The sequence below is a fragment of the Corvus kubaryi genome, unplaced genomic scaffold (assembly GCF_017639235.1).
Source record: "Corvus kubaryi isolate FWS band 111438036 unplaced genomic scaffold, C.kubaryi_AGA036_p1.0 137, whole genome shotgun sequence".
Classification (NCBI taxonomy): domain Eukaryota; kingdom Metazoa; phylum Chordata; class Aves; order Passeriformes; family Corvidae; genus Corvus; species Corvus kubaryi.
Window position 1 is genome coordinate 4,308,020 of NW_024580671.1, and position 26,561 is coordinate 4,334,580.

The 26,561-nt window shown below is 37.8% G+C and overlaps 1 protein-coding gene across 4 annotated transcripts in view; it reads right to left on the bottom strand.

Annotated features, from left to right (window-relative positions):
• The window catches only part of ACSS3 (acyl-CoA synthetase short chain family member 3), a 69,564-nt gene that overhangs the window by 41,127 nt on the left and 1,876 nt on the right, over positions 1-26,561 (bottom strand). For 2 of the 4 annotated variants that reach the window (XM_042017663.1, XM_042017665.1), the window contains exons 2-7: positions 20,112-20,256; positions 14,902-15,090; positions 9,901-10,035; positions 9,456-9,596; positions 7,038-7,118; positions 6,859-6,954 (exon numbers count right to left, since the gene is read on the bottom strand). In XM_042017663.1, the coding sequence (XP_041873597.1) occupies positions 6,859-6,954; positions 7,038-7,118; positions 9,456-9,596; positions 9,901-10,035; positions 14,902-15,090; positions 20,112-20,256 (787 nt within the window). Of the gene's footprint in view, positions 1-6,858; positions 6,955-7,037; positions 7,119-8,926; positions 8,994-9,455; positions 9,597-9,900; positions 10,036-14,901; positions 15,091-20,111; positions 20,257-26,561 lie in introns of those variants that run through there. The other 2 variants (XM_042017664.1, XM_042017666.1) reach the window with 2 other exon arrangements.

The window sequence follows — 26,561 nt, forward strand, 5'->3', positions numbered from 1 at the left end:
AAAGCTGGATACGTACCAGCGGTTTTGCAGCCCTGTTACTGCTGCTGGCGAGATGTGTTCTTAAAAAGAGGATCACCATAAAAGATTTTAAAAAACAAGACAAAATAGAATGCACAATTGAAAAGCCTTTTTTGTTAAAAGGATGAAGTGAGAAACAAACGGAGAGAAAATAAATGAAAAAAACCAGTTCCCAGCCCAAGCAGCAGAGAGTAGTATAATCAACATCAAAACTCCTCTTTTTGCAATTAGCCTATCTTTAAGCACCAAAAAGAAATGCAAAATGATGCTTGCTGAAAAAGTGAGTTACGTCCTTTTTCCTGTCAGACAACACAGAGTACCCAAAGAAAAATCTTTTGCCAGACTGTCTTGAAGCATCACCCTAGCAGACTTCTTCATCACAACTTTCATACGTTCATCAGTATTTGTTCAAGAACCTGTTTGTTCAAGTCGACATCCTCTCGCTGTAATATTCACTATACCTGCAGATCTGTAGGCACCTGGTTAAGAGTTCAAGCCCACAGCACTAATGCTAAAACAGCCTCAGACTCTGAAAAATGCCAAATTGCCACAAGCTTTGCAGTAATTATGTAACTGAGTAAGTGTCAATCATCTTGGACACCAAAACACCTAGCTGTGGAGCCAGCTGACATTGGTTAGTCTGCCAGTAATAAAGTAGGCTGTTACTTTTAACCAAAAGTAAATATCCAGAGCCCATAAGGCTATGTCTGGGCCTGAGCACACCCACTCCCTCCCAGGTCCCACTTCACACCTGATCTCTGCCTGAACTGGGGCACAGACACGCCTGTGCCTCAAACTTCCAGCAAGCCTGAGCCTATCTTCCACACAAACTGTTAAACCTTCAGGAGTGCATGGGTAAGCATGCAGGACTCTGACAGGTGGATATTTATGTCACAGGTAAGCTAAGGAAGTTTTGGGTAGGAGTTACCAGTCTCAGATATAGGAGAAAACCAAATAAAACACAAACACTAGAAAGAAGAGAAAATTCACCTGACAGTTGAATAAGACATTCATTTAGGGAAAAAAAAATCTGGCACACCTATAAAATATTCTTACTGATTCTGCAGAAAAACTTCCAAAGTGTCTTGGAAGCTGTTTGGAGTTTAGCAAATGCATTAAAAAAAAAAAAAAAAATTGACATAATGTGTGAGACTGAAATGGTTAATGACTCAAACATTTTTAAGATCACTGAAGGACTTTGCCCACTGTAGCAAAGTGTGCAAAGAAGCAACTGCTCATCTGCAACTACCAAAGTCCATCCCTCCAAATATGCTTCCTGACGGGAATTTGGACTGTGAGTTGAGCCACCTGACAGGGAACTTGAGATAAGATAAAGGTGGCACTACTGTCCAATTATCTCAGATCTATGGAGAAGTAAACAGGGCTGGGAAAGAAGAATGTATCCAAGAGGGAGGCAGTGAGTTTTTGGTGGTGTGATGGCAAAACCTCTGGTCCACAAAAGACAGGAGTGAACATCCACCACTATGGGACAATCACATGAGAGGCAGCGATCATGTCTTAGAAAGGGCCATAAACCATCAAAGACCCCCTCATTCCTTAGGCCTTCTACCAGAGGACTGCATGTGATTCAAAGTCTTGCAACAGATCCAGATTCTGCTGCGTAAGACATTGAAAAACTCCCTCACAGGGCAGGTGCTTGGGCATTCCCGTGTACACCTTAACATACATTAATACCCATTGAACTCTATGTTTCGTGGGATCCCCACCACAGAGAAGACCAGAAGACCAACAGGACACCACTGGATCCACAGAGGTGGTGACTAACTTTCCACTTAAACTGTCTCCCTTTCTCTGCCCCCTCCTCTTCTCTTTCTTCTCTTTATCTCTCTACCTCCCATTTACTGATAAATAAAATCCATACTATTGACTTTGGCATATGGTCTTGTCTGCATCTTAATTAATCTCTCTAATAATCAGATTGTAACACATAAGCAAACCACATCTGAGACAGTGCAAATTAATTTCAGAGCCCAAAACCTACAAATAGAATTGCCAGAGTAGTCATGTATTATACAAAAATTTTAAGAAGTACTACAATATTCTGTGAGAGGCTTATTACCACATGCAATTTTTATTTTTAGAAGTCAGCAATATAAACAGCATACCCCAGGGTAATTGGATGCAGAATATGCTGACGGACTGAGTCTGACAGACTGAGACAGAATACGCTGAATCAATGGGGACTATGAGAAAATGAGATGCTTCCACTGGATTTCTGCACAGATCAGTTCGAGACCTGTTGCTATTCAGTATTTGCATCAATACTGGAGATGAAAAATGATTCTTAAAAGTTACCAGCAATAATATCTATGGTTGACAGGAAATGAGAGCACAGTAAACACGAACAGGGCAGTTGGAGAGTGATCTGTCTCACCTAATTTAAAAGAGAAAAGAAAGAACAGACTTCTTGTATCAGCCAGAATGATTCCCACAGAAAAGACTTTCTTTTAATAACCTACCAAGAGACTCTGAGACAGACAAACAGACAGGAACATCTTTCTGGAAGCACTTAGATTTAGCATGCAATTTCTGAGATGTTGAACAGCTAAGCAGACATCCTGAGGCAAAATGTGCTGATGATTTATGATTTCATACATGATTATCAAAAAAGATTCACAGACAGCAAGAATTATCAAGGGGATAGGAAAGTTCTTGTACAGAGAAAGTGAGAAACTACCAGGATAGATTACTTGAGGAAAGAGACACAGAGGAAGAACTATAATAAAATGTCCAACAATGCAGGAGCAACAGTGCATCAATTCCCTTTCTGTCTGACCCCTAACAACAAGGGGATCTTCAATTAATGCTAAATCCAAAATTATGAGGAAATTCTCTCTATATAGGAAATATTGTGCATGGAGCTCATTGCCACTAAAACCTGCTGATGCCAAAGCACACCCAAAATCCTGACATATCAGGATTCAAAATAATATGGTTACAGTGTCATTCATCTTTCTGATGGTGACCCTGTTGCCAAAGCTCCACTGAAGACTTAAGATGACGTCCTCCTGCATTCATCCACAACCAGTATGGGTGATGGCAGAATGATTACAAAACTGCCAGACTTCAGAGACAGTGTTTGCTTCATAAACTGATGATACTGGCTTACAGAAACAGCAAGAAAGGCTGGATGTCTTCAAGAACCATGCCAAAGGAGAGTAACTTCAAACCTGTTGCTCTTAAGTATCCTGCAAATTTGCTGCAACTACAGACTCCAGAGAGCCTTGTGAGAGACTCCAGGCACTCACAGATGTCTTGCTACTGCTGTGTGTAGGACAGCAGCTCCTTCTCTGACCTAGACCACTCAAATGAAGTCTTTAATGCCTGGTTCTTGACAAGTGTGGGTATCCTCTTCCCTACCCTTGCTCCAGTTCCAAGTGCCAGACACTGGAACTACAATGCTGCCTTTTTCCTGACATCACAGGACCACAAGTAGTAACTAAACTTTCTCTTTATATTGCCCTGTTGCTTACAGCTTGAAACCCTATTAGCAAGAGCAACCCAGAGTGGACTGTGAGACTTCAGGTAGCTTATTTGTTCATGAAGTTTGTCATGTCTTGGAGAAAAACAACACAGGACGGATTATTGAAAACAAACAAGCCAAAACAAAAAATAGACTTGCTTTTGTATTCAAAAGAATTCATCACCATTTCACATTTCTGACAACAGCGTAACAGCAAGAGAAAAGTGAAAGCATAGTTCCCATAGTTACTGTTAAAATGACAAGTTGCCACCTAAGTAATTTAAAAATAAACAAAACACTTGAAGTAGTGAGGGTATGAATCCAGCACAGTTTACTTTCAATAGTAGTTGTCCACAGGCAAAAGGAATGTGGTGTTCTTTCTCCCCCCATGGCTAAACAGCACACTGATACTCCCTAACCCAGAATACATTTTATTTTCCAAAACCAACAGTTTAAACTCAGAGGTACCTTTACAATTACAATATTCATGTTGATCCCCATGCATTCACAGAGATAAAACATCACTGTAAGACGACTATGCAAGAGAAAATGCTGAAGGACTCCTTACTTCACTTTCTATTCCTTCTTGGCTTACTCTACACCTGCTAGAATGAAAAACTCTTCATTGCAGTGATTATCTTCTGACAATTCATGCAACAATTTTAATGTGGCCTAGCACATCATCAGTGTTCCAAAGCAGTCACTATAAAACTTCCGAAGTCTTTTTATTATCTGCAAGCACTTGCCAATTTTCTTACACTGCTTTCCTCTTCTGCTTAACTATTGTAGCAGTGCTGAGTTAATCCCCTTAGAATGAAGAATCTAATTAACATCTATTAGGTGCTTAAACATTAATTAGACTATAGTAATTTAATACTCAAGCTAATACAATATTTGAGTCTGTAAATGTGCATTTCTGCTACTGGGTGAAGTTTTTGCTCTTTCTTATTCAGAAGATCCAGGAAGTCAACCGTGGTTCCCAGCCTTAAAATTCTAGGAATTTAGTGGGATATCACTGGGGTTTTTCCAGACAAACTAGAAAACTGAATTCTTTTGCAATAGAATAAAACTAAAAGGATTGAAAACTATTTCTTTCTATATTTTTTATTATTTTGTTTCTATTTTTTCTAATGAAAGTAATTTATATCTTTGTTATAAGTGGGGCATCCATGAATACACTTGTGCAAGGATTTTTCCTGCTCCTTCACTGCAGTCATCAGCCCACTGTGCACTGAGGAGTGCACGGAGTGGGATGGGAGGAATACCACTGGACATCAATATCTTGCAATGTGGCAAATGTTATGCAATTATTAAAAAAGAACTGATCCCCAATACTTCTCTCTGTCCTCAGTTTTTCCTCTTTCACACTTGCGTGCTTCACACATTCTCCTAAGTAATTCCATCCAAAAACATGGCTAATTCAACTATACCAGACTCCAGCCTGCTATGCCCCTCCCTTTATGACCTTTCCTAAGTGTGACTTGGGGTAGAGAAAGAGATAATATATTGCCAACAATCACTACCTTGTGCACTGCATTTCAAAGAAATGATATCACCCTAAATGGTATTTGTTACACAATGAGTTGACCGCAGGGCAGGGACAAGATCCAATGCATGGCTAGAGGTAGCAGTACCACTACACCACTGGGTAGCTCCCTAATACACTGCATTTGAGACAGTGACTGGGCTTTTGTGCAGAAGCTGAGGAGAGCTGTTATCAAGGTATGCCACATCCATGGATTCTGCAGTGGCCAGGAACAGGCCTGGTACACAGGCAGAGCTGGGATGGGGCAGGTGGTCTCTGATGGAGCTTGTTGATCCACAAAACTTCCCTCACAGCCCCTGGAAAAGTGTTTCCCAAGGCAGAGCAGCTCTCACAGGCAATCCAGAGACTCATGCTGCCTTTCCACAGCTATGCAATGAGTGCCCTAATTCCACCAGAAACCTCCTAAACACAGTCCCTCACTCAATACATGTACAGGAAAGGAGTATGCACACCTGCGTGGGCATCTGGACCTGCTGAAGCAGAGAGGGGATGTTCCTGCATGTTGTCTCACAGGGTCCTCTCACAGGGGTTGCAAGCACATTTCATAGAAATATAGAATCATAGCATGGCCTGGGTTGGAAGGGGCCTTAAAATTTCATCTAGCTCTAACCTTCCTGCTGTGGGCAGGGACAACTTTCACTAGACCAGGTTGCTCAGAGCTCCATCCGACCCAGCCTTAAACAATTCCACGAATGGGGCATCCACAGACACATAAATACAGTATTACAGCACAGTTTTTCCTGGACTTATCTCACAGACTGTGGGTCCTGGAACTAAGGGTGTTGAGGTCCTCACGATCAGTGGGCTTGGTGGAGTGCTCTCCCCTCCCCTGAAGATCTGTTCATGATGTCTGTGGTATGGGCACACACACCATGCCACATCTCAAGAATGGTTTTGCCATCTCATCAAGAACATGGTGGTCTTCTAATTGAAATTAATGCAGTTCTGCTTGTCAACCCTCTCACATGTTGCAGCAGGCTTGACTCTATTAACAGGGTGGTGTGACGGTGCTAAACAAGCTTTTGGGCCTTTCAGAGCGCTTGCTGTAAAGGTCCAGGTTGCCCCTTGCTCAGTATTCTGGAACACCAACGCAGTGGTTCTTACTATTGGAAAATACGGCAGTAGGAAAGAGAAAAAATTTAAAATAATTTATGTTCCTGCCTCATGATTAGAGAGAAAATCAACAATAAATTCTGAAAAAAATAACAATGTAATGCAGCATGATTACTTTTTTGAGCAGCAAAGTCAGGATGCCGCAGGCCACTAATTGGACTAGTCTCCTCGCCACCCCACTAGGTTTCATCCCCTGAAGGAAAGGAATAAGCCCCAAATGTCATCTGAGTCTTGGGTTCAGTTTCCTTGAGTGGTAGAGAGGAAAGAAGAGACAAGTCTCCTTAGAAGTTCTGGTTCCAACCATACAGCTCTCAGTTGCATCCAACTCAGATCCAGGAAGTATTTTTCATCACAAGACATGCAAAACACAACACCCTCTCCTAATTCCAAAATAAAGGTAGTCTAATCAATAACACAGGTACACTCCACCATCTGCTATTTCTAGTTCTGTTGTTCCAGAGTTCCTTACGCCACTGACCATCGCCCTTCACACAAATGTAGACAAGCCTGAAGAACAGTGAAGTAAGTTTTCCTTAAAAATTACTGTAATAGGTAGGAGAGTATAAACACTGAAGATACACACACAATTTAAACATCTGCGGCATGAAGAATAGACAGGCATAAACAGGATCATCTAGATCATCAGTTGGAAGAGATGGTGCCATTTCCAAGGGGGTTTTTTTAGACTAGATCATACCTCATACAAAACTGTAGTATTACCATGAAGGAGAGGTCCATAGCAAATGTAGGAATGGCCAACGACCCAGCCTAAATCAGAAGCTGCCCACCACACCTAAAATTAAATATAAACAAAATTACAGTTAGGAGTTATAAGAGGCATTCAAAAATGCTTACATGACATTTCAATAGAATTACCTCACCAGGTTTGAGGCCATAAACAGCTGACATGGTCCAGTTTAGCATAACTGCATAGCCACCTGTTGGTCTCACAACACCCTAAATGAGAAAATTTGAGTATTAAGTACTTAAGATTAAGATTTGAAGGATACAATTATATTGCTGTCTTCAATCAAATGTTAAGGTTTTAGCAGCAATAGAATTAAAGTTGTCTAACTCCAATACTTCTCACTTAAGAAAAGGATCTATTCCAATAAGAATATACTAACACTTCCACTAAATAAGTATTTTTGGAAAACAAAAAACCAAACATACAATGAAACAAGCATTCAGAAGATAACTAACAAAGCTAAAATTCTCTCACAAAAGTTGGATATAAAAATATTTAGTCAATATATGTTCACAAAAAATAAGATATTAAGTATTTACCTCACTTAAACTGTACCATCCAAATGCTAGGCCTATTTTTAATTCATTGCCTACTCTCTCTGTATCATCTCTGGAAAAGAGAAGCACCTGCAAAGTAGACAATCCCTAAAACAACTGGGGTGGATTACTCCATGAAATGTATCTGTCTTTCTGCCCTGACTCTTTTTAAAGATGCCAGAAAATTGGCTTAAACCTATATATATTTTTGAAAGTTTACTATCTAGTCTGAAGTGCACATATGAATGCTAAATGAACACCATCCCAGTCTTCAGCTAAAAGAGGGATTTAAAAATTAGAATGAGAGATTATCAATAGAATCATGTACCTTGGTAAACCAAAAACCAGCTCTAGAACATTATTAAAATTTTGGAAATATTTTGCAGTATTAGTATGGTCAATATACATTTCATCACCTTTTAGTACACTATTACCAAAGAAAGAATTAAGTAAACTATGTCCTGGTGTTCTAAACTAAAATTCAGATTAAATCCACTGGACCAAACAAATATGCACTGCACAGACATTACAATGCAGCTGTCTTTCTGTGCCACGCATGGTACATTCTCTGATGTACTTAATAGAATGAAACAGACACTTTCAAGTCTTATCCACAAAATGAGAGACCACAGAGATAAATTAACTCATTAAAATGGAGATTGCTAAGGCAGAGAATGGTTTACGAACACTTCACCAATTCCAGGCAGCAGATTGCCTTTGGTCCACTCAGCTTCTAACTTTACCTTTGCTCTGAGATCAACAAAAGTTTTTTATGAAGGTCATAACCAAGTAGTTTTACTTGCATGACCATGTAAATTAAGTTCCTTAAATGAATAAAAAAGTTATTCACTGAGAGTTATTTATTGTAGCTTACTGCTAGTTGAAAATCTCTCTCATAAGGGTGATTAATTAAAGGTATCTGTATTTTTCTCTGCAGAGACAACACAGTGAAGTAAACTTCTGAGAACTATTACCTCTGAGATATTCTATTGATACTCAGTCAAGGAAAATACCTATTGTAACAAAGGATCTCATCTTGGGCTTTTTGACAATATAACATACATATCCAAATTTAGGATATACATGTTGCTTTCAAAGGCCCACACTGAAGGTAAAAACAGAAGACATTTTTCTCAGAAAAACTGATGTTTGTTTTCCCTTACATCCTAAGAGATTCTGAACTTCACAGGCAACACCATTACATAATTTTTTAGTAGTTAAACTGCTCTCTTCAGGTTGTGTGATACTGTCTGAAACAGTGGTGGTAAGACTCTCGCCAGAAAATTGTATTCAGCTCGTCTTCCACACTGTAAAAGTGCATTGCAAGTACCAAGCAAACACTCAGAGAGTTCACTGTCAAAATGAAATCCTTTAAAAATAGATTGTTAAAACTAATTTACATTCCAAAGCAAACATTTTCAAAGAATACCCTTTGTTAATTTTCACTTAATCTAAACTTCTGTTTTTAGGGTATTACGTACTCAGAATTGCGCAGTAACACAAGCCTTCAGAACATGCATTATTCCATTTAATCTGTAATGTCATTCACCATGTCTTATCTACAAGAAAATTAGCTAATATGTAAATAATGAACAAGATTAGTCAGCAATAAATGCTACCACACAAGTGATGTATTAACTGATCTTGTCATTAAGTGACTATACTACGCTTACCTAAGAAAGTTAAAACACAGAAGATAGTACGGAATAAAAGACATTCTGCTTTCCTCAAAAGTTTATTTTGTACAAACATTTGAAGCAAACGCATCTTATTTTTATATTACTACTATTTAAATAAGCAAACATGATTTATTCCTAGACACTGCCTTTACAATAGTGAACTGTGAATAAATGAGATTAAACCATTTCTAGCAGTGCTTATCATTTTATAGCACTGTGCTCTGGCAAACATTTTCAACCTTTTCAATTAAATATTTTTTCAAGGGGAACTGCAAATTCAAGGGGAATTTTCAAGGGGTCGCAGGCACTTAGACGACTGATAGTCCTCTACCTTGGGCAAACCTGTTGTACCAGATGTATACAGAATATAAAGTGGATGGTCTGAGGGAACTGAGACACATTTTGAACACTGTGCTTTTGCAAGCTCTTCTTCCCAGTCAAGATCACGACCTTTGGTAAGAGGAACATGGCCCTGCCCATTGAAAAATAAGAAAATTGTCAAAAGAAAACCAGATGGAATAAGTGGCATTCAATCAAAAAACATGTACTATTCAAATTTTTTATATAGTACTATTCAATTTTCTGTACATTCATACTGCTTTAGTTCTATTTAGTATTTAAATCTTATTAATATAATATATAAAATATAATTTTAAAATTAAAAAACAAACTACAATAAGTACAGTAAAATTTTACTTGCAAAAAAGTAAAGGCACATGCATTACACAAGCATCTATCTGAAAGTTAACATAAAGGCACTACAACTGTGCACCCACCAAATTAGGTCGGCGGTAAATGAGAACTTTATCAGGTTTGCTCTGTACCCTTGCCAGTGCTCCTTCCAGGAGAGATACGTATTCCACTTTCCTTTTCGGTTCTACTCCAAAACTTGCTGTTACAATAAGTTTGGGCTAAAAAAAGAAGTTAGATAGTTAATATGTACATTTGCAATATATTTTAGGTATGTAACCTAATAACATCTTCCATTAAATTCAATATATAAAATTTATCTTTACATAATTAGAAACGGGTTTAGATCAGTTTTCTACAGTAAATCAAGATTGTGTGATCTCACTGTCCATGCACTTGCTTTTTGTTCGGAAGAACATTAATAACTTCTGACACTTCACTATTTTCAAACAAATTTGGGTAAGAAATCAACAATATTAACTTCTTATCAGTTGCACAAATATTAATAAACACAGAGAGAAAAACTCCTGTCCATCTTAGCTCCTCCACTAAGGAAGAGTGGTGCAGTGATGTCAACAGTTAGCTGTACTGTTTTGCCTTCTTCCTAATGCTTCCAATTTCATATTTCCATACTAGCTGTAGAACTTTGCTGGCTTTTTCACACCCTGCAATAAATGTCACAGGAGGGAAAAGAAGGCAAAAAAGAGATGGCAGGAAACTAGAAATACATGAAGAGAATAAGCTACAGTCATAAGGCACATGAAGGGAGTAAGGCTAGAGTCTTTCAAGAGATGGTTGAAGGATTGAGGGTGCAAAACAACTAAAATCAGATTTGTATAGCTCTGGGGCTTTTTAGACTAATTTATATTTCCAAATGTGGACTTCACATCTTTGTCATTAAATTAACCACAGGTTTTGATATAAGACTTCCTAAGTCAAGAAATCTGCATACAAGCTACTTCAACTTAGGTCTGAAGATCAGTATTTTACTTTTAGTTCTTCAGGGAAGAAAAGGTAGCACAAAAGAAAGTATGTGTTAGAACATATTTCATTTGGAAAAGAATGAGTCTTCAATCTCCTTTGTTTTGAAGTTTTAGAAGTTTATTTATCATATGCCCCTCAGTTTGATCAAGCTAGTTTACTAATTTTAGCATTAGCATAAATCTTATTAAGTAGGCATAAACCCCAATGCCACAGTTAAAGCTGCATTAAATTCAGCAGATTAAATTGTTTTCTTGTGCAATAATAAAATGTTTCCTGTCCAAATCTGTCATTCAGGAAAAATCCCTAACTGGTGTGTATTCAAAATAAAGATTTCAAATGAGCTTTAAAATTTCGGCATTCATAATTTTCTGTTTTGGAATGCACTGATTTAATAAAAGATGATACAATACAATGCAGTTAAACTGAAAATTTATCGGGAGGCCACCCTGAAGTTAGTCTAACTTTTAACTTCTAACTGAAGTTAGACTTGTAATAAATACAAGACATACAGCTCTATTCAAGTGTTAAGATAAAAGACTCTTGTCACCGCTAGATACAGCTCTATTCAAGTGTTAAGATGAAAGACTCTTGTCACCACTAGTTTTAAAGTAATTTGTATATGATGCCACCTGTGCTCATCGACTGCTTTGTATGCAGTAAGGACATCTAAAAACAACCAATACTAAATTAGCTAAGGTGATGTACTACCCAAGTGAAGAAGCATCATGGATCACTCTGTGCAAATCAAAGGCCCACTACTGGCTTTAACTGCTCTTTCCTACTCTTTTGCCTCTCTGCCTAATGACATTATCTCCCCTGCACCTCTCCTCCCCTACTGCTTTCATACATCCATTTCCCACCTCTTCTGTGGTTCCATGTAGTCCTGCATGTTAAGATTAGATGGAAATATAACTCATTTGAAGAACAAACCAGGGAGAGTTCAAGGGTCTGCTGGAGAAGGAATGACAGAAATAGTGAGCTATTGAAAAAAACAACAAGATTATGAAGTAGAAATGAGATGAAGCAAGGCCCAATAGTACAAAACCAACACTTTTGTTCTGTTGTAAAGACTCCTCCTACAAATTTTTCTATAGTCTCTAATACTCCTTGAGTGATGCAGCTGACACTCCTGAAGGAGAGGATGCCATCCAGAAGGATATGGACAAGCTCAAGGAGTAGGCCCATGACAACCTAATGAGGTTCAACAGGGCCAAGTGCAAGGTCCTGCACCTGTACCAGGCCAACCCCCCCAAAAATCAGTGCATTCCGGGGAATCAAGGACTTGAGAGTAGTCCTGCCAAGAAGGACTTGGGGATACTGGTGAATGAAAAGCTGGACATGAGCAATGCCTGCTGCAATAGGACAAAGAGGTAATGGTTTTAAACTAAAAGAGGGTAGATTTAAACTAGATATAAGGAAGAAATTTTTTGCAATGAGGGTGGTGAAATACTGGCACAGGTTGCCCAGAGAGATGATACATGCTCCACCCCTGGGAACATTCAAGGTCAGGTTTGACAGGGCTCTGAGCATCCTGATCTAACTGAAGATGCCCTGCTCATTGCAGGGAAGTTGGACTAGATGACCTTTAAAGGTCCTTTCCAACTGTTCTATGATTCTATAAACCTACCTATTGTTTTGATATTACAAATTATATATTCCCAGACTCAGGTGAAGGGAAAGATGACAAAAAATCCTGTTCTCATGCTCTGTATCACTTCATCACAATTCACTGCAGAATGCCTGTAACTGCCAACACCTGACACAAGTAGAAATTACCAGCTGCAGGACTTTGCAGCATTCCCAGACCTATTTAAAATTCAAGATAAATTAAGGTAAGCTGGCCAAGTGTACCTTTTCAGTCACTAGAAAGTGCTTCTTATTTCTTTCACTCAGACTTTCCAACAGAATGTGAAGTTTGATCTTTCTTCCACAAGAGCATCTTACAGCCAGCTTTCCACTGCACATCTTTAATGCTAATTAATTTTATCTACATCAGGTCTTGTACTGCAGCATCTAAACCAATTCACATAAAAGCCTAATAAAAAGGTTAGGTTATTGTACAACTGCTTTATTTATTCAGTATTTTTACTATCACAGGTGCTTACACGTAACCTCAGGAGTGTGCAATTCACTTATCATGAAAGCTTTGCCATGTTGAAAATTGGGGCATGTTTTGAAATTTAGATTGAGGATGTGCCTCTCCTCTTTACTCACATTTTCATTGTATATCAGATGGACCAAAAATCATCCATAACACTTAGACCTGCCTTTTAAAGAATCCAAAAGGCAATGTAAATTAGGATTTAATCCATGGCCTGCAGCTAATAATTCTATAGCTAAACCTTCAAAAGAGCTGCTATGTGACCTTGGGTAGAAAAGTTAAACTTCCTCTCTTTTCATTTTAATGCATGAAGCAAGGATTATGATTATTGTGCTCTCTCCCTTTTTTCCCCTGAGGAAAAACCATTGGGATTAATTAGTTAATAATTGGAAAACACTCTAAAAGTAAACATGCTAGATGATTTGCATTGTAGCAACCTCCATTTTTAAAGCTTAAATTTTTTTCTTTTGTATTATTTTTCCCTAATTACAGCTTGTTAAAAAAATGGGGAAGTGAGAAGACAGGGAAAACTAGAGAGCTGTAGTTAGCCTTTTTTCATCATTCCAATAAACCATTCTGGCCATTTTATTAACATCTTTGTTAAAGCATCAAGGAGAGGAAGGGGAATGCATTCAACTTTCTATTTACAGATATTTATAAAACTGAAGCTTCAGTCATCTGAAAAGCACTTCTGTATACAGAAATCTAAGTGAAAGTTCCACAGATCCTAGAGACTTGGACCCTATACAAAATCCTGTTTTGATTTATATGTCTAAGCAACATGATTCAGTGGTAAGACGGCTACCACAGAAAGTCTGAATGATTCAGGTGCCTGATCAAGGTGACGAAGACTTTACCTTGCTCACCAGTAGAAAACAAGAATAGGCCATTCCATTGTTAGCTGGTTTGGAACTGATGCATACACAAGCCACTAATATGCCTATAAGGTACTAAGATCAGTCAAGTACTATTTTCATTTTCAATAACAGACTTCATAATGCTTTATAAACAAGCTCAACTTGTGCCGAACACAAGTCTTTAAAGCATTCACCTCTATTAATTATGAAATCTGCACAGTTACTTAAGGCAACTGTTTCCACAACTATCGTGCTTCATGCAGAAATTAAATTAAGTAAAATTACAGCTTGTCCTAGTTCCAGCCAGGACAGGGTTAATTTTTGTAATAGCCAGTAGGGGTATGGCCAGGACCCAGAGGCCATTCTATCCCACCTCAAGCCATACACAGGGTGGGAAAGGGACAGGTCCTCTCCAGAGGGTGTGGTGAAGTAGTGCTGGTTCCGCATGATGACCACTCATGTGTCAATCATTCACCTCTCTTGTACACTCTGAGTATTGTTGCTGCTACTGTTCATTTATTTCATTGCTGTTTCTAGCCTATTGTTCTTACCTCAACCTGATCTGTACCTTTTAGGTCTGCAATTCTCCTCTCCATCCCACCACAGGGAGGAGGAGGGAGAAGGGGGAATCGAGCAAAGCAACACGTGGTTTGGAGGGTTTCTGTGAGAACAATAGATTGGGGAATACCATTCCTAAATCACAACATAGCTGAAAAAATGTACTCCCTAATATGTCTAAACATCAGATTAAACCAATGAAATCATTTAGGGTTGGCAGCATTTTCCTCATACACTTGGTGAAAATGCTGAACCAAAAGCCAAGATTAAGGTGATGCTTTGTAGAAAAAGACTGACAAACATGAGAAGAAAGCACACTCTATACAGACAACAGTTTGTTAAACTCTTGGTTTTCTAGAAGGTGTCAAAATTCCTCACTCAGTGTCTGCTACGCAAGTATCAACCTCAGCACAGATGTAGTACTTTGTTCATATTGCAACAATAGGTATTATAAACAAATTGAGATCGCGTGCCACACAAAGAGAAATGTTACCCTGTCTAGAAAAAAACCAAAACAATAGGTTTTTGACATTGACTGATAGGAGTAACTAATGCAATGGTGTTTGTTGCTCCAAACAGGTTATTACCTTTGCATGATCAATGCGAACTGAAAGCTCTTTAGATGCAAATCCACCAAAAATCAGGCTATGGATGGCTCCTATTCTTGCACAAGCCAGCATACAATACACTGTCTGTGGAATCATGGGCATGTAGATGACCACACGATCTCCTTTCTTCACACCATGTTTGATCATGACATCAGCTAACTTGGAGACCTGTACTGACAAAACATTCATATTTAAAGTTTCTCCAGATCTTCTGTTGCCCCATAAAAAAAACAACTTTCACACAGTCAACAGATGCACGACATTTAAAGAGACAAGCCGGTATGATAAAGAAAGCTGATGTAATATCATAGAGGTTCAGTAAATTTAAGCCATTTTCCTTTTTGCAAAAAAACTAACATATTTTTCTTTTGTAAAATAAAAATGGAAGGAGTCTAACTATTGTAGTCAGTACAGCCAAAAAAAAAAATCAATAGCAATGTTTAGAAAATTTTCTAACCGCTCATTCTTTTAATCAGGTAACTGTTTATATTTCTCAATTTTAGCTCTTAAGAATGAATGTGAACAGGGCATTTCATAATACAAGTTCTGTCCTAACTAACTAACTTTGAAACACAAATCAAAATATAGTAGTATTTTATTCACTACAGTGTCATAAACTTCTCAGAATCTGAGAACCTTACACCCTGAACCAAAGATAAATACAAATTCAGAGAAATATCTAGATTTAGAAATTCATTTTTGCTCTCATTTTCAGATTTTCATTTTTGCTATGCAGAAACCTGAAGACAGACTATGTACAGCAGCAAAAGACTGGAACTCAAGAAATGCAACAGACTGATCAGCAGCAATGCCTCTGGAACGCCATGAGAAAACATTTATTACTTTGACAGTACACAATATTCTGTCACAAAAGTAGTATTGAATATTTCATTAGTATGCCAGGATGGACAATTTAGCACATAGTAAGTTGGGTTACAGTGAGTATGGGAGCCTGTGACAAGCACTGTGCAGTTGTCCCAGTCTGCTTGCTGTGGCATGGAAATGTGGCACCTTCTGAAAGAAACGCTTTCGTTTATATTATTTAAAAATTTGAGTTTTCTTTTTAAAGAGTAACTACATTCAGTCCTAGAATCCTGATACATATACTGAAGAGGACATCAACTGCTTTGTATGCAGTAAGTAAGTAAATTAGCTAAGGTGATGTACTACCCAAGTGAAAAAGCATCATGGATCACTGTACAAACCAAAGGCCTGCTCTTTTCTACTGTTTTACCTCTCTGTCTAATGACATTATTTCCTGCACCTCTGCTCCTATATTGCTTTTATATATGCATTTCCCACCTCACTGTTTCTCTCTTCAGTGGAAATATATGTTCAGACTTTCAGTAACCTGAGACAGTAACATCCAGAAGCTCCAGAAGCATCTGCTCTGTCTTTGCATTTAATTCACAGCTCATCCACAATCAAACAGCACATTTCTACACTTCTCCCCGAGGATTTAAAAAAATGGAAACACAGAAGCCCCAGGCAGGCACTCTTGCATCAGCAGATACTGCATAAGTTCCATTTTCTGTAAGCATTGCATAAATACCTGCTGTTATTTTCAGCCACAAGAAAGGACATGTTTGTAAGGCAAAGTCTTACAAACCACACCAAGCTGAAAACTTGGTATCTATACCAAACTAAGGTATCTATATGGTTTGTATGGAACAGAGCTCTTATCTTAAATATTACTGATTTTCAAGAGAAAATATCTTTAATGCTAGACTTATTAATACCTATCAATATAATATAAAACTGATATATACTATCAAAACTCAACAAAAACCAAAGCCTGGACATGTACAAAGCTAGAATTTATTGCCATACCACCAGCATTTACAGTAACTTCTAGGTATAATTGGTGAAAGTAATTATAAATAAAGATAACAACTCTACTTCCAAAGGTAAATTACTTTTCTATATTTCCTAGTGTAAAAACATTAAAATCTGCAAACACAGAGCTAACATTACCTTCTCTCAAAGGCACAAGAAAGCTAATAGTTATCTTTCCTGCTTGTGACTCTCATGCAGAGGGTTGACAACAAGGCCAGAGGCAATGAAAATAATATTTACTAAGTACTTTTATAGTCACTGTAAGTGTGGATAGTGGGCAATAAATAGTTAAACACAGTGGACAAGTATTATTATTATTCATTATCATTATTTCATAAATAATTATTAATAATTATGAAAAAGGCAATGGTTGCTTGCTAAAGGAAAACAACATTATTTAATGATCATAATTAGTAATTTTGTAATAGAAGACTCCAGTTGCCTGTAAACAAGCTATATAACTGGTTCTTGGGTGTAGGAGGGAGACAGTGAAGAGATCTGCATGTACTTAAGTAATTTCTATTTAAGTCTATCATAGCTAAATTGTATTTAAAGCAGAGCAGGTGTACAGCATACTGTAGACAGGAACTACATGTCACCTGTGCAAACCCAGTAATCACTTGTCTATACTACACTTCCCCACCCTAAAGAGTGTAATGTCACTGAAGACAACAATCCAGTACAATACATGGGTATCTATGATTTTCCTTGTGCCCTTTCACTCATCTTTCCGACAACCAGGGAACATTTGGACTATATAATAAAACACTATCTCTATCTGCAACTATTTGGAAGACGGAGGAACATTGTAAAGCAGTTTTACATTGCTCTTCAGATTGACGTTGTAGCCCTGAAACATCCAAGCACAATCACTCTGAAAAAAAATGAGAGGGGGGTAAAGTGAGTACTGACATTTCATTAAAGAGTTAAAAGTCATGAAATCTTCCACTTTGTTACAATGCGTTGTCATTTATGATTTACACTAAGACAGTGGAGTGTACTTTATCACTCAAAAACTAACATGCTATTTCTCCATTTTTCTTCAAGCTTAAGACTGCTCACTCACTATAATTTATTTGACACTTCAGTTATAAAATCACTTGAGACCAAGTGATATAATAAGCAACTCAAGTAGGCTTTCAGCTTTGAAGATCAGAGCATAAATTACACTTCTATCAAACGCATGGACCCAGTGAGCATGGTTTACTTTTACCCAGCAACCAAACAACTACTACAGCTGTATTAGCAGCTAAGGTTTCTAAGTAATTCAGTTCTGAAGTAAACTCCAAGCAGTTACTAAAAACAGTTTTGGTCCATACCAAAAGAATTCCTCTTAAAAGATACTAAACGAGAAATCCCATTCAAAATGCTCAAAAGAGGAATTCCAAACCTTCCTGGGTTGAACAGTGACTGGGATGCACAAGCGCAGAATCCGTCAATGCAAGCTAAACTCTCCTAGACCTACAAGATCCATGAAAAAAATACAACAGCCTATGTCCCTCCCATTTTCATCAGATCTCTTTGTCACTTTTGTTATCAGGAGTCCAGTAGCTAGCAGATTAACTAAATTAAACTTACTGTACAGGAGTGGACCAGAAAGCTCCAACAGACAAGCTATTAATCTCAAATATTGCCTTTCACATTTATTTGCTTTTGATTAAGAACAAACTGTAGAGAATTCAGATACAGTATTTAGATAGGACTCAGCCTCCAGAAAGATTATAATGAACTTCTGAGTGAGTACTGCTACATACCCCAGAAAACTTAAACCAGTTCTTCCATTTGGTTTGACAACGCTCTTTAAGAAGAAATGTAGATGAAAGGATGTGTATGTCAACTAGCAAAATTTTCTCACTTTGCACAAATCTGCCATGTCCTAAGACAATTGATACACTTACAGAGACATAAACTTAGGAGACTTAATATAATATCAAGCTTAAAAAGCAGAAAAAAGGGCTATTTTCCAGTTCTTTTCAGAGGAAATTTCTACCAAGCAAGTTCACTTAAGATCACTTACATTAAAATGTTGTATTACTGCATTAAAATAAAACTAGTATTATATGTAATGTATATATACATTGATTTAGTATATACACCTATGTTTGCATATATATTGTGTATATATCATAAGCCTTGAAGGAAAATGACACAAAAATTGTATGTATAAAATTGCAATTGTACTTATTATATATAAGTATAAATAAAATTAGATAAGGAGCTGGATCCTTTCAAAATCTTCTGACTTCTTCAAAGACCAAAGCTAGCTGTTCCAGCTCCAGTTGTTTTCTGAACTTGGTAAATAAACAGAAAACTGGTAAGGAGTAAATGTTTTCTATATTTTCCTTAAAAGGTAGAATGCATAACAGGTTTATCATTTCTTTGTAGCTGTATGACTTCTCTTTTCTTGCAACAGTGGAATAAACCCCTCACAAACTGAATTACTGTATTCTGAACCTCATTTCACATTTTAAACCATAGGTTCACATTACTTCAGACACTACATGCATATCTTAAGTACAGTGAGTGTGTTGCATTCAAAGTAATCCATCTTGCACATTGAAACACATTAAGGAAGAATCCAAGTCTGACTCCAACATTTCTTTGTACTCAAGTTCAACTGCTACATGTAACTGGAAGAAAGAAGCCAGCTAAAACAGGGTAACAGCATGAGGGCAAACCTCCAGCTGACAGCCCTGAGAGCCAAGAACCTTTCAGTGGGGCAGGCTGCAAACACCCGTGGTGGCAACAGCCCATGATGAGGCACAGAGTAAATCTGAGTGGGCTGATGCAGAACCAGATACTCACAACCTCAGAAGGGGCAAGCTGCCTCAGCCAACAGGGAAGTCGAAATCCACAGATTCCAGACAGAAAAGCCACTGGCACTCCCATGACCAGCCTGCATAGGGGCAGGTGACACAACTTTCTTTAGAGTTCCCCCAGTTAAATTTCATTTGGGCTTACACTCAATTATGTGCAGCAATAGCCAAGGTACACATTTCATTTCTATGGAACTCTATTTTTGCTCATCACAGCCACTGTCAAGAGACTTGACTAATGCTATGCTTAATCTTTTAAATAAGATCTGTTAGGGGAAAAGAAAATGAAATCAAATACAGACAAGTTAAAAATTTAACCAAAAAAAATTAAACTGTAAAATTAAAAGAGGAAATAGAGGAAGTTCAAAACCTATTGGATGCAGTATAATTTGGCAGATGTAGTAAAGCTAATAAATCAATACTGAGCACAGCAAAAGAAGTAAATTAGTGAGGTAGACAATTTCTACCTCTCTGGTATCTACGTACTATGCAATATTTACTGCCCCTTCTCATTAACAAGGTTATTCTGAAACATACCTGTTCCAGAAGTTCCTTATATGTTATTTTCTCTTTGGTATTTGTTACAGGACTGTCATAAATTATGGCAATTTGGTCTCCTTGTCCATTGTCAACATGACGATCTACAGCATTGTAACAGATATTCAGCTCTCCACCTACAAACCTAAAAAAGAAGTTTTAAGTATGTAATAGCCAGCCTTCCAAACCAAGACAACTTTTTCTTTTTTTTTTTTTTTTTTTTTTTTAGCATTTTGTGTTTTTCTTTTAAGGAATGAGAGCATTCAATTAAAACATAGCTCTTAAAACATTATACTCACTTCAGGAAGTCAATTTTTATTCTGTAACCTCATGATTGACTCAACAAGCTAAATACGACTATTAGTGAAAATAGAGAAAAAGTACTGTATCTTATTTGACTTAGCTAAGAATCTGCTAAACTTGGTCTTGGTTTAACTTAATTTGCATTAATCACTCTGATTTTTGTATCTATGGTATCACAGAAAAAGCATAAATTCACATAAAATAATTCGACATTACAAAAATATGTTATTATCCTACTTTGTACAGTGCACACATATCCTTTTCAAGGAAACAGGTGCAGGACTCAAAATAGTCTTATTCATCTCTTGGCAATAACAGCTAAGCATACAAGCATCTATAGCTAAATGAAAGTGACCTAAACAGTTATAAGATCATATGATTATAATGCATTTGACAACACTGTTTTACATCAGTGACTCAAAATTTTCTGTGAAGTGATATGAGTCATAGCCTCTTCAATAGCTAGACATTTACAGAAAATTCTTATCTTCCAATTAAAGAAAAACATTTCACAAACATAGGTTTCACTTTTATTGTCAGTTTACACAGAAAAAGAAAATAATCAGCATAATCCTCGAAGTACAAAAAGACAGAAGGTACCAGATACAAAGACAACTCTACTTACTGGAAGATGACACAGTACCTAAAGGTTAAAGCTCACACTAAATGATGCCCTTTTTGTTTGTTTTTCTAGCTGTACATACCCCTCTGCAGCAAAAATACCAACACACAGAAAACACACAATTGAGAGTTTCCAAAAGGTTCTATGGGGACAACCGTACAGTGATAATATATTGTTATAATGCAACTAGAAATAACAGATGGCCTAAAGTAACTCACTACTAGTTAAAAAAAATATTTCCTTCTTCACTCTTCCTCTTTAGTAAAAGAGTGCTCTAAATCAGGATGGTTTACATATTACTCTTGTATCCATACATACAGATGCCATGGGACAGTTTTTATTGTCCAAAAAAGGCAATTATGAAATTAAAACCAGTTAGGATATTTAGGATGCAGCAATCTTACTGCAACTCCTTTACAATGCCATTTATAAGAAGAAAGTGGGGGACCATGCAATTCACAAACCATTCTCTACTACAAAACCCTTTCCCTAAAAGGAAAACCACATGAACAATAAAGGACCTGGAATTGTTTCACATAATACAGAGAAACTCTGTATTACTGTCATAAAAGTTGTGTAAGGCTCAGATTTTTATATCAAATCACTGTAGGATGATATAAGCAAGGGAACACAGTAACTGGGCTATGCATATTCACTTAAAAATGGTCAAAACATGAGCAGGCATGAGAGCTTTGGTTCTTCTAAAGACACATGGCAACATCAACACGAATTTTTAGCAATCACTTACAAACAAGTGTGTGAAAGATATAACTGTGGTTTAGTCAAAAACCAAGACTATCTGGAAGGTGTGATGAGAGCTTTGCTACCCTGTTCAGAAGGAAAAGAAGGTTCTGACAGGATCGGAAAAGTGAAGATGCACCTACCATAACCACGAGAATTTGGCTTTCCTACTGTCACCCAAGGACATGCTCAAATTCTGGCTGACAAATAAAAGCTCTGTGGCTTTGAAGAGCTGCCCTGTGCTGCAGCAAGTTTCTGTTCCAGCGATTCTCATACAGATGAGCACCTGTGAGGAACTTTGATTTGTATGGTTTGAGCTGAAAAGAAAAAGCAGCCTGAAACCAGGACCCTTGCTATAAGGACATCAATGAGATGCTTCTAGTTCAAACAGTGGTCTAGAATCAGAAAGAAAATATTCCAATAGACTGCAGAAAGATCAGAAGCGGATCCGCAGGATGTTTGCAAGAACTGCCAGAAAGTCTTGCCATAATAAGCAGGACTGTAAAATGCTAATCTGTTGCTAATCAGATAATTATCTCAACACATACTACCAACTGAATCCAAGTCTGAAGAACCTTATTGTATGCTGTGTTCCTAATGCTGACAATTTAATAACATAAAACAAATGGAGCAGAGAGAGAGTCAAACAAATAGAGTACACAGTAACAACTCTAACACATCAAAGAAACTACATTCAGTTCACTAGCAGTCTCTTTGAGATGATTGTCTACTGCCCACTGGTGCTGTGGTGGAAAAAAATGACAGGGTTCCTCCAGTCAAAAAACCACAGAACTTTTACCAGGCTATAGTATCAAAACAGTTTGCACCACAGCAACATTTTAAACCGGTATTCTGACAATACCTACCTATCCTTCTAACGCCTTTTTTTTCCATACATCCATGAAAGCAGCAGCCTTTGATAATCCACATTACCTCAGATAACTTAGGCCAAATATGGCATCTTCTTAATAATTTGAGTTTGATTACCTACCCCCTTGAACCTCTCTGCTTACAGCAGTCACTTAGGACATACAGGCTCTTTGTGACTGGGTTTCAACACCTTTCATCTGACCCCAGCCCTGAGGTCTCTCAGAGTTTGTTGTTTCATAACCAGGAATCTCAAGCACGTGCACTTGCCTCTTAAATCATACTTAAAAATTACTACTTTATATTAACATTTAAGAAGTAGAAATAGAAGAGGGCTGATCCTCATGTTTTACCCTCAGCAAGTCAGTTAGACTCCCACATGAGACTCCCAATACATACAGCTTAACATCTACCATATATGGCCTGGAAATATTTTTTATTGCATTTGGTATTATTTTGGATGTGACAACAGCCTCCTTGATAGCAATGAAATAAGTACAGCATTGAAGAAGGCAACACATAATTATGCCTTAATTCACTTCACTCAAATATTCAAAAGTTATCCCTTAATTTCAAACACTATCTGCGATCCTAAGAATCAAAACAGTTGTACTCAGAGACAATTTTTAGTCTACATGCAATGGCGATGGAAGGGAGGACGGAAGGGAGTGCTCTGAATAAAGATGGCATATATGCAAAAGGAAAAACTGCATTATTTTGCACCACTTTTTTTAAAAAAAGCATACTGATAAAATTCTTTCATGCTATGCAGGGTACATATATTTTTCCCAGCTAGGTTCCCTGGGATCAAGAAGATTTTATTTTTTTAAATTTTTTAGATGAAATGAGAACAGAAGCTGAATAAAATGTGAGACAATATTAGATAATTTGGGTTATTATTATGTAAATTGATCTTGTCACAGTTTTAGAAGTGTAAGCAATATTTGGATAGCAATCTGAGCAACATGTCTAAAATTCAAAGGGGATTATATATTGCACTTATGTCTTAGCAGCAGAGAAAAAACATATGTTGCAAAATTGCCCTCTGCCTGCACACGTTAGGGAAAACTGTTTCCACACTCCTAAATAAATACTTGTTTTAACCCTTTTAACTGGGATTGCGCAAGATTCCAAAATAATCTGTTCAAGTGTTTCACTAACTTCAGCATTAAAAAGACTTTTCTCTCTAACATCTGGTGACTATGTTTCCCATGTTGCACTTCAAGATCTCCAGTTTTGACCTGTTCAAAGCCAACTCGAGGAAGTTTTTCCTTCAACTTCTTTGCCAAATTCTGTGTATTTTAAAACCCAGGTCTCCCTTTCGGCTTTTACACCAAAAAATTTCAAACAATTCCATCATCCTTTTCTTGACCAATCATGTTTCTCATCTCTTATCATTTTTCATGTAGGCAAAACCAGATGTTTTGCGCTGTATCAGCCACTGATGCAGTTTAGAACAGTACCTGGGCTTACTGATTCAAAAAAACAAGTCAGGGGATGGCGACACTGATCACTTACTTTCTGGAAATCATTTTGCATTCCACTGACATAATTCTGGTATTTCCAATGGCAGAGAGTGAAGAAAACACACTGGAGCATGTTGCATGTTTCTTTCATGCTCTTACAGCATTTAGAGAGGAAGAATTGCCTTATGCCTACATTTTAAATACAGTAACAGCCTCCTTCAACTTCTTCAGTTGAAATAAATTACATTAGAAAATACATGAAAAGCATCTGTTTCTGCAAGTCTCAGGTTTTGCAAGCAAATGCAAAGATATTGAAAAAAACCCCTGTATTTTCAATTGACCTAATAAAATGTCTCCAAAAGAGGAAACAAATTCTAACTCAAGAAGCACATACATGAACTTCTTAATACTATTCTTCAGGTCTCCATAAACAGCTTCCAAGGTAAACCTCTGACCCAGAACTTCATCTTTACCCTGTTAAGCCAGCAAGCCATGGTTTTGCTTGGAAGCCTGGCTTCTTTCTCAGCTGAGTTCCATTGTCTGTTTTCTCTTCAGCCTGTCCTATCAAAGACCCTCCTCTATGTTCTCTCTCTCTCTTATATTCAAAGTACTTGCCCACCTGTCACCCTGCTGAGCACACTGACTGCTGGTAACCATTTGGGACTTCAGAGGCATTAAAGTACAACGGTCTATCATATACAGCCTATTAACACCTAAAGTGAACTTAAAAAAAGAAATAAAACTGCATGTTGCACATTGAGACATTTGTTTACACAAATCTGAATTGCTTAAAGTTTTATTATCCTCAGAGCAACAGGTACCTGGCAAGCAAGCAATTACAGCCTGATGTTGAGTCTTCGACTTGCATCTTTGTACAAGGCCATATCACAGACTGGCTTGAGGGTGGAAGGGAACTCTGGAGGGCACCTGCTCAAGCAGGTCTGTGGCATCCCACTCTTAAGGGAAGGGCAGAACCTAAGGATTCATAAATGCTCATTGTCAAAAAGAATGACATTATTAGTAAATTCCACACACTTTATACGGAAATTGGTGTCAGTTAGTCCCTGATAACCTAGTATAAGCACATGGCAGTGGGTTTTAGATAAAGGTAGGGTGAAAGGTAAAAGAGAGAGATGAAATAAAGAGGGGGAGAGAGAAAGAAAACAAGAAAGAAAATAAGATCACCAGTCCTGGCTCCAGTGTTGATCCAGCTGATGGGCTGTCACCAGACCTGAGGCACACAAGCACCTGGGCTTTGTGGGGGTACCATTTCATAGATAAGTTTCTTGCTTTCTATGCAAATTAGTTATCATGCACAGTCCGTTCTTCCAGACCTTTCTGAAAATGGGTAAGAGGGCTTCGGCAGTCTTTGGTGGTCCTGATCCCCCCCTACAGTCCATGCCCACTTCTCAACCTTCCTCCTGCCCTGCACTGTGTTGTGCTTATCTCCACGAGCTAGAACAAGGACATTTGTCCCAGAAAAGTGCTGTCCTACCTTTGTATGGCCCCGTTCTCCAGCCACATCCTGTTCTTTCTCACAGTGTTGTTATTACCAACAATCCTTGGTTGGCTTCACAGCTATCTGGCTATGGGTGTTTGAGTCACACACATTACCACCCTTATCTTCTAGGCTTCTACAAGGTCAGCCTAGAGTCAGGATGGCATTTTAGTATCTCCAAGGATGGAGATCCCACAACCAGCTCTGTGCCAGTGCTCAGTCACCCTCACATTAAAAAAGTGTTTCTGGACACTTAAAGGGAAAACCTTGTGCTTCAGTTTGTGCCCATTGCCTCTGGTCCTGTCACTGGACACCACTAAAAAGTCTGGCTCTGTCTTCCGTACAACCTCCCTTTAATTATTTGCCCGCATAAAAAAAAGATAATTTCAGTTTCTGCATCCACAAAGGACAAAAGATGCAAGTTAAAAAGTGAAGCTAGAAAAGAGTTTGGAACTCAAGTTTGACTTCAGACCATGAAATATCCATTTTCCCTCTCTAAAGGCCAAACAACTTCCACCTGAGAATTCACAATGCTTTACAAACACCTAACCATGACACTTTGAGGAAGCAAGCTTATCCTGCTCAGCAAATCACACCACACTTGTGTGACAGAATCTGATAGCAAAACTGTGTTTATTTGCATGTATAATATTCTCATTCCTTAGTTCTTCAAAAGTAACCATTTTACTGATTTCATTAGGTTTGGGAATGCCACAGTCAATGAGCTTTACTGGTCTTTAATCACAGAATTACAAAACCAATTAGGATGGAAAAGACCTTAAGATCATCAAGTCCAACCATTAAACCCAGCACTGCCAAGTCCACCACTACATGTTGTCCCTAAGTGCCACATCTACACATCTTTTAAATACCTCCAGGAATGGCAATTCCTTCACTTCCCAGGGCAGCCTGTTCTAATGTTTAACAACCTTTTCAGTGAGGAAGTTCTTCCT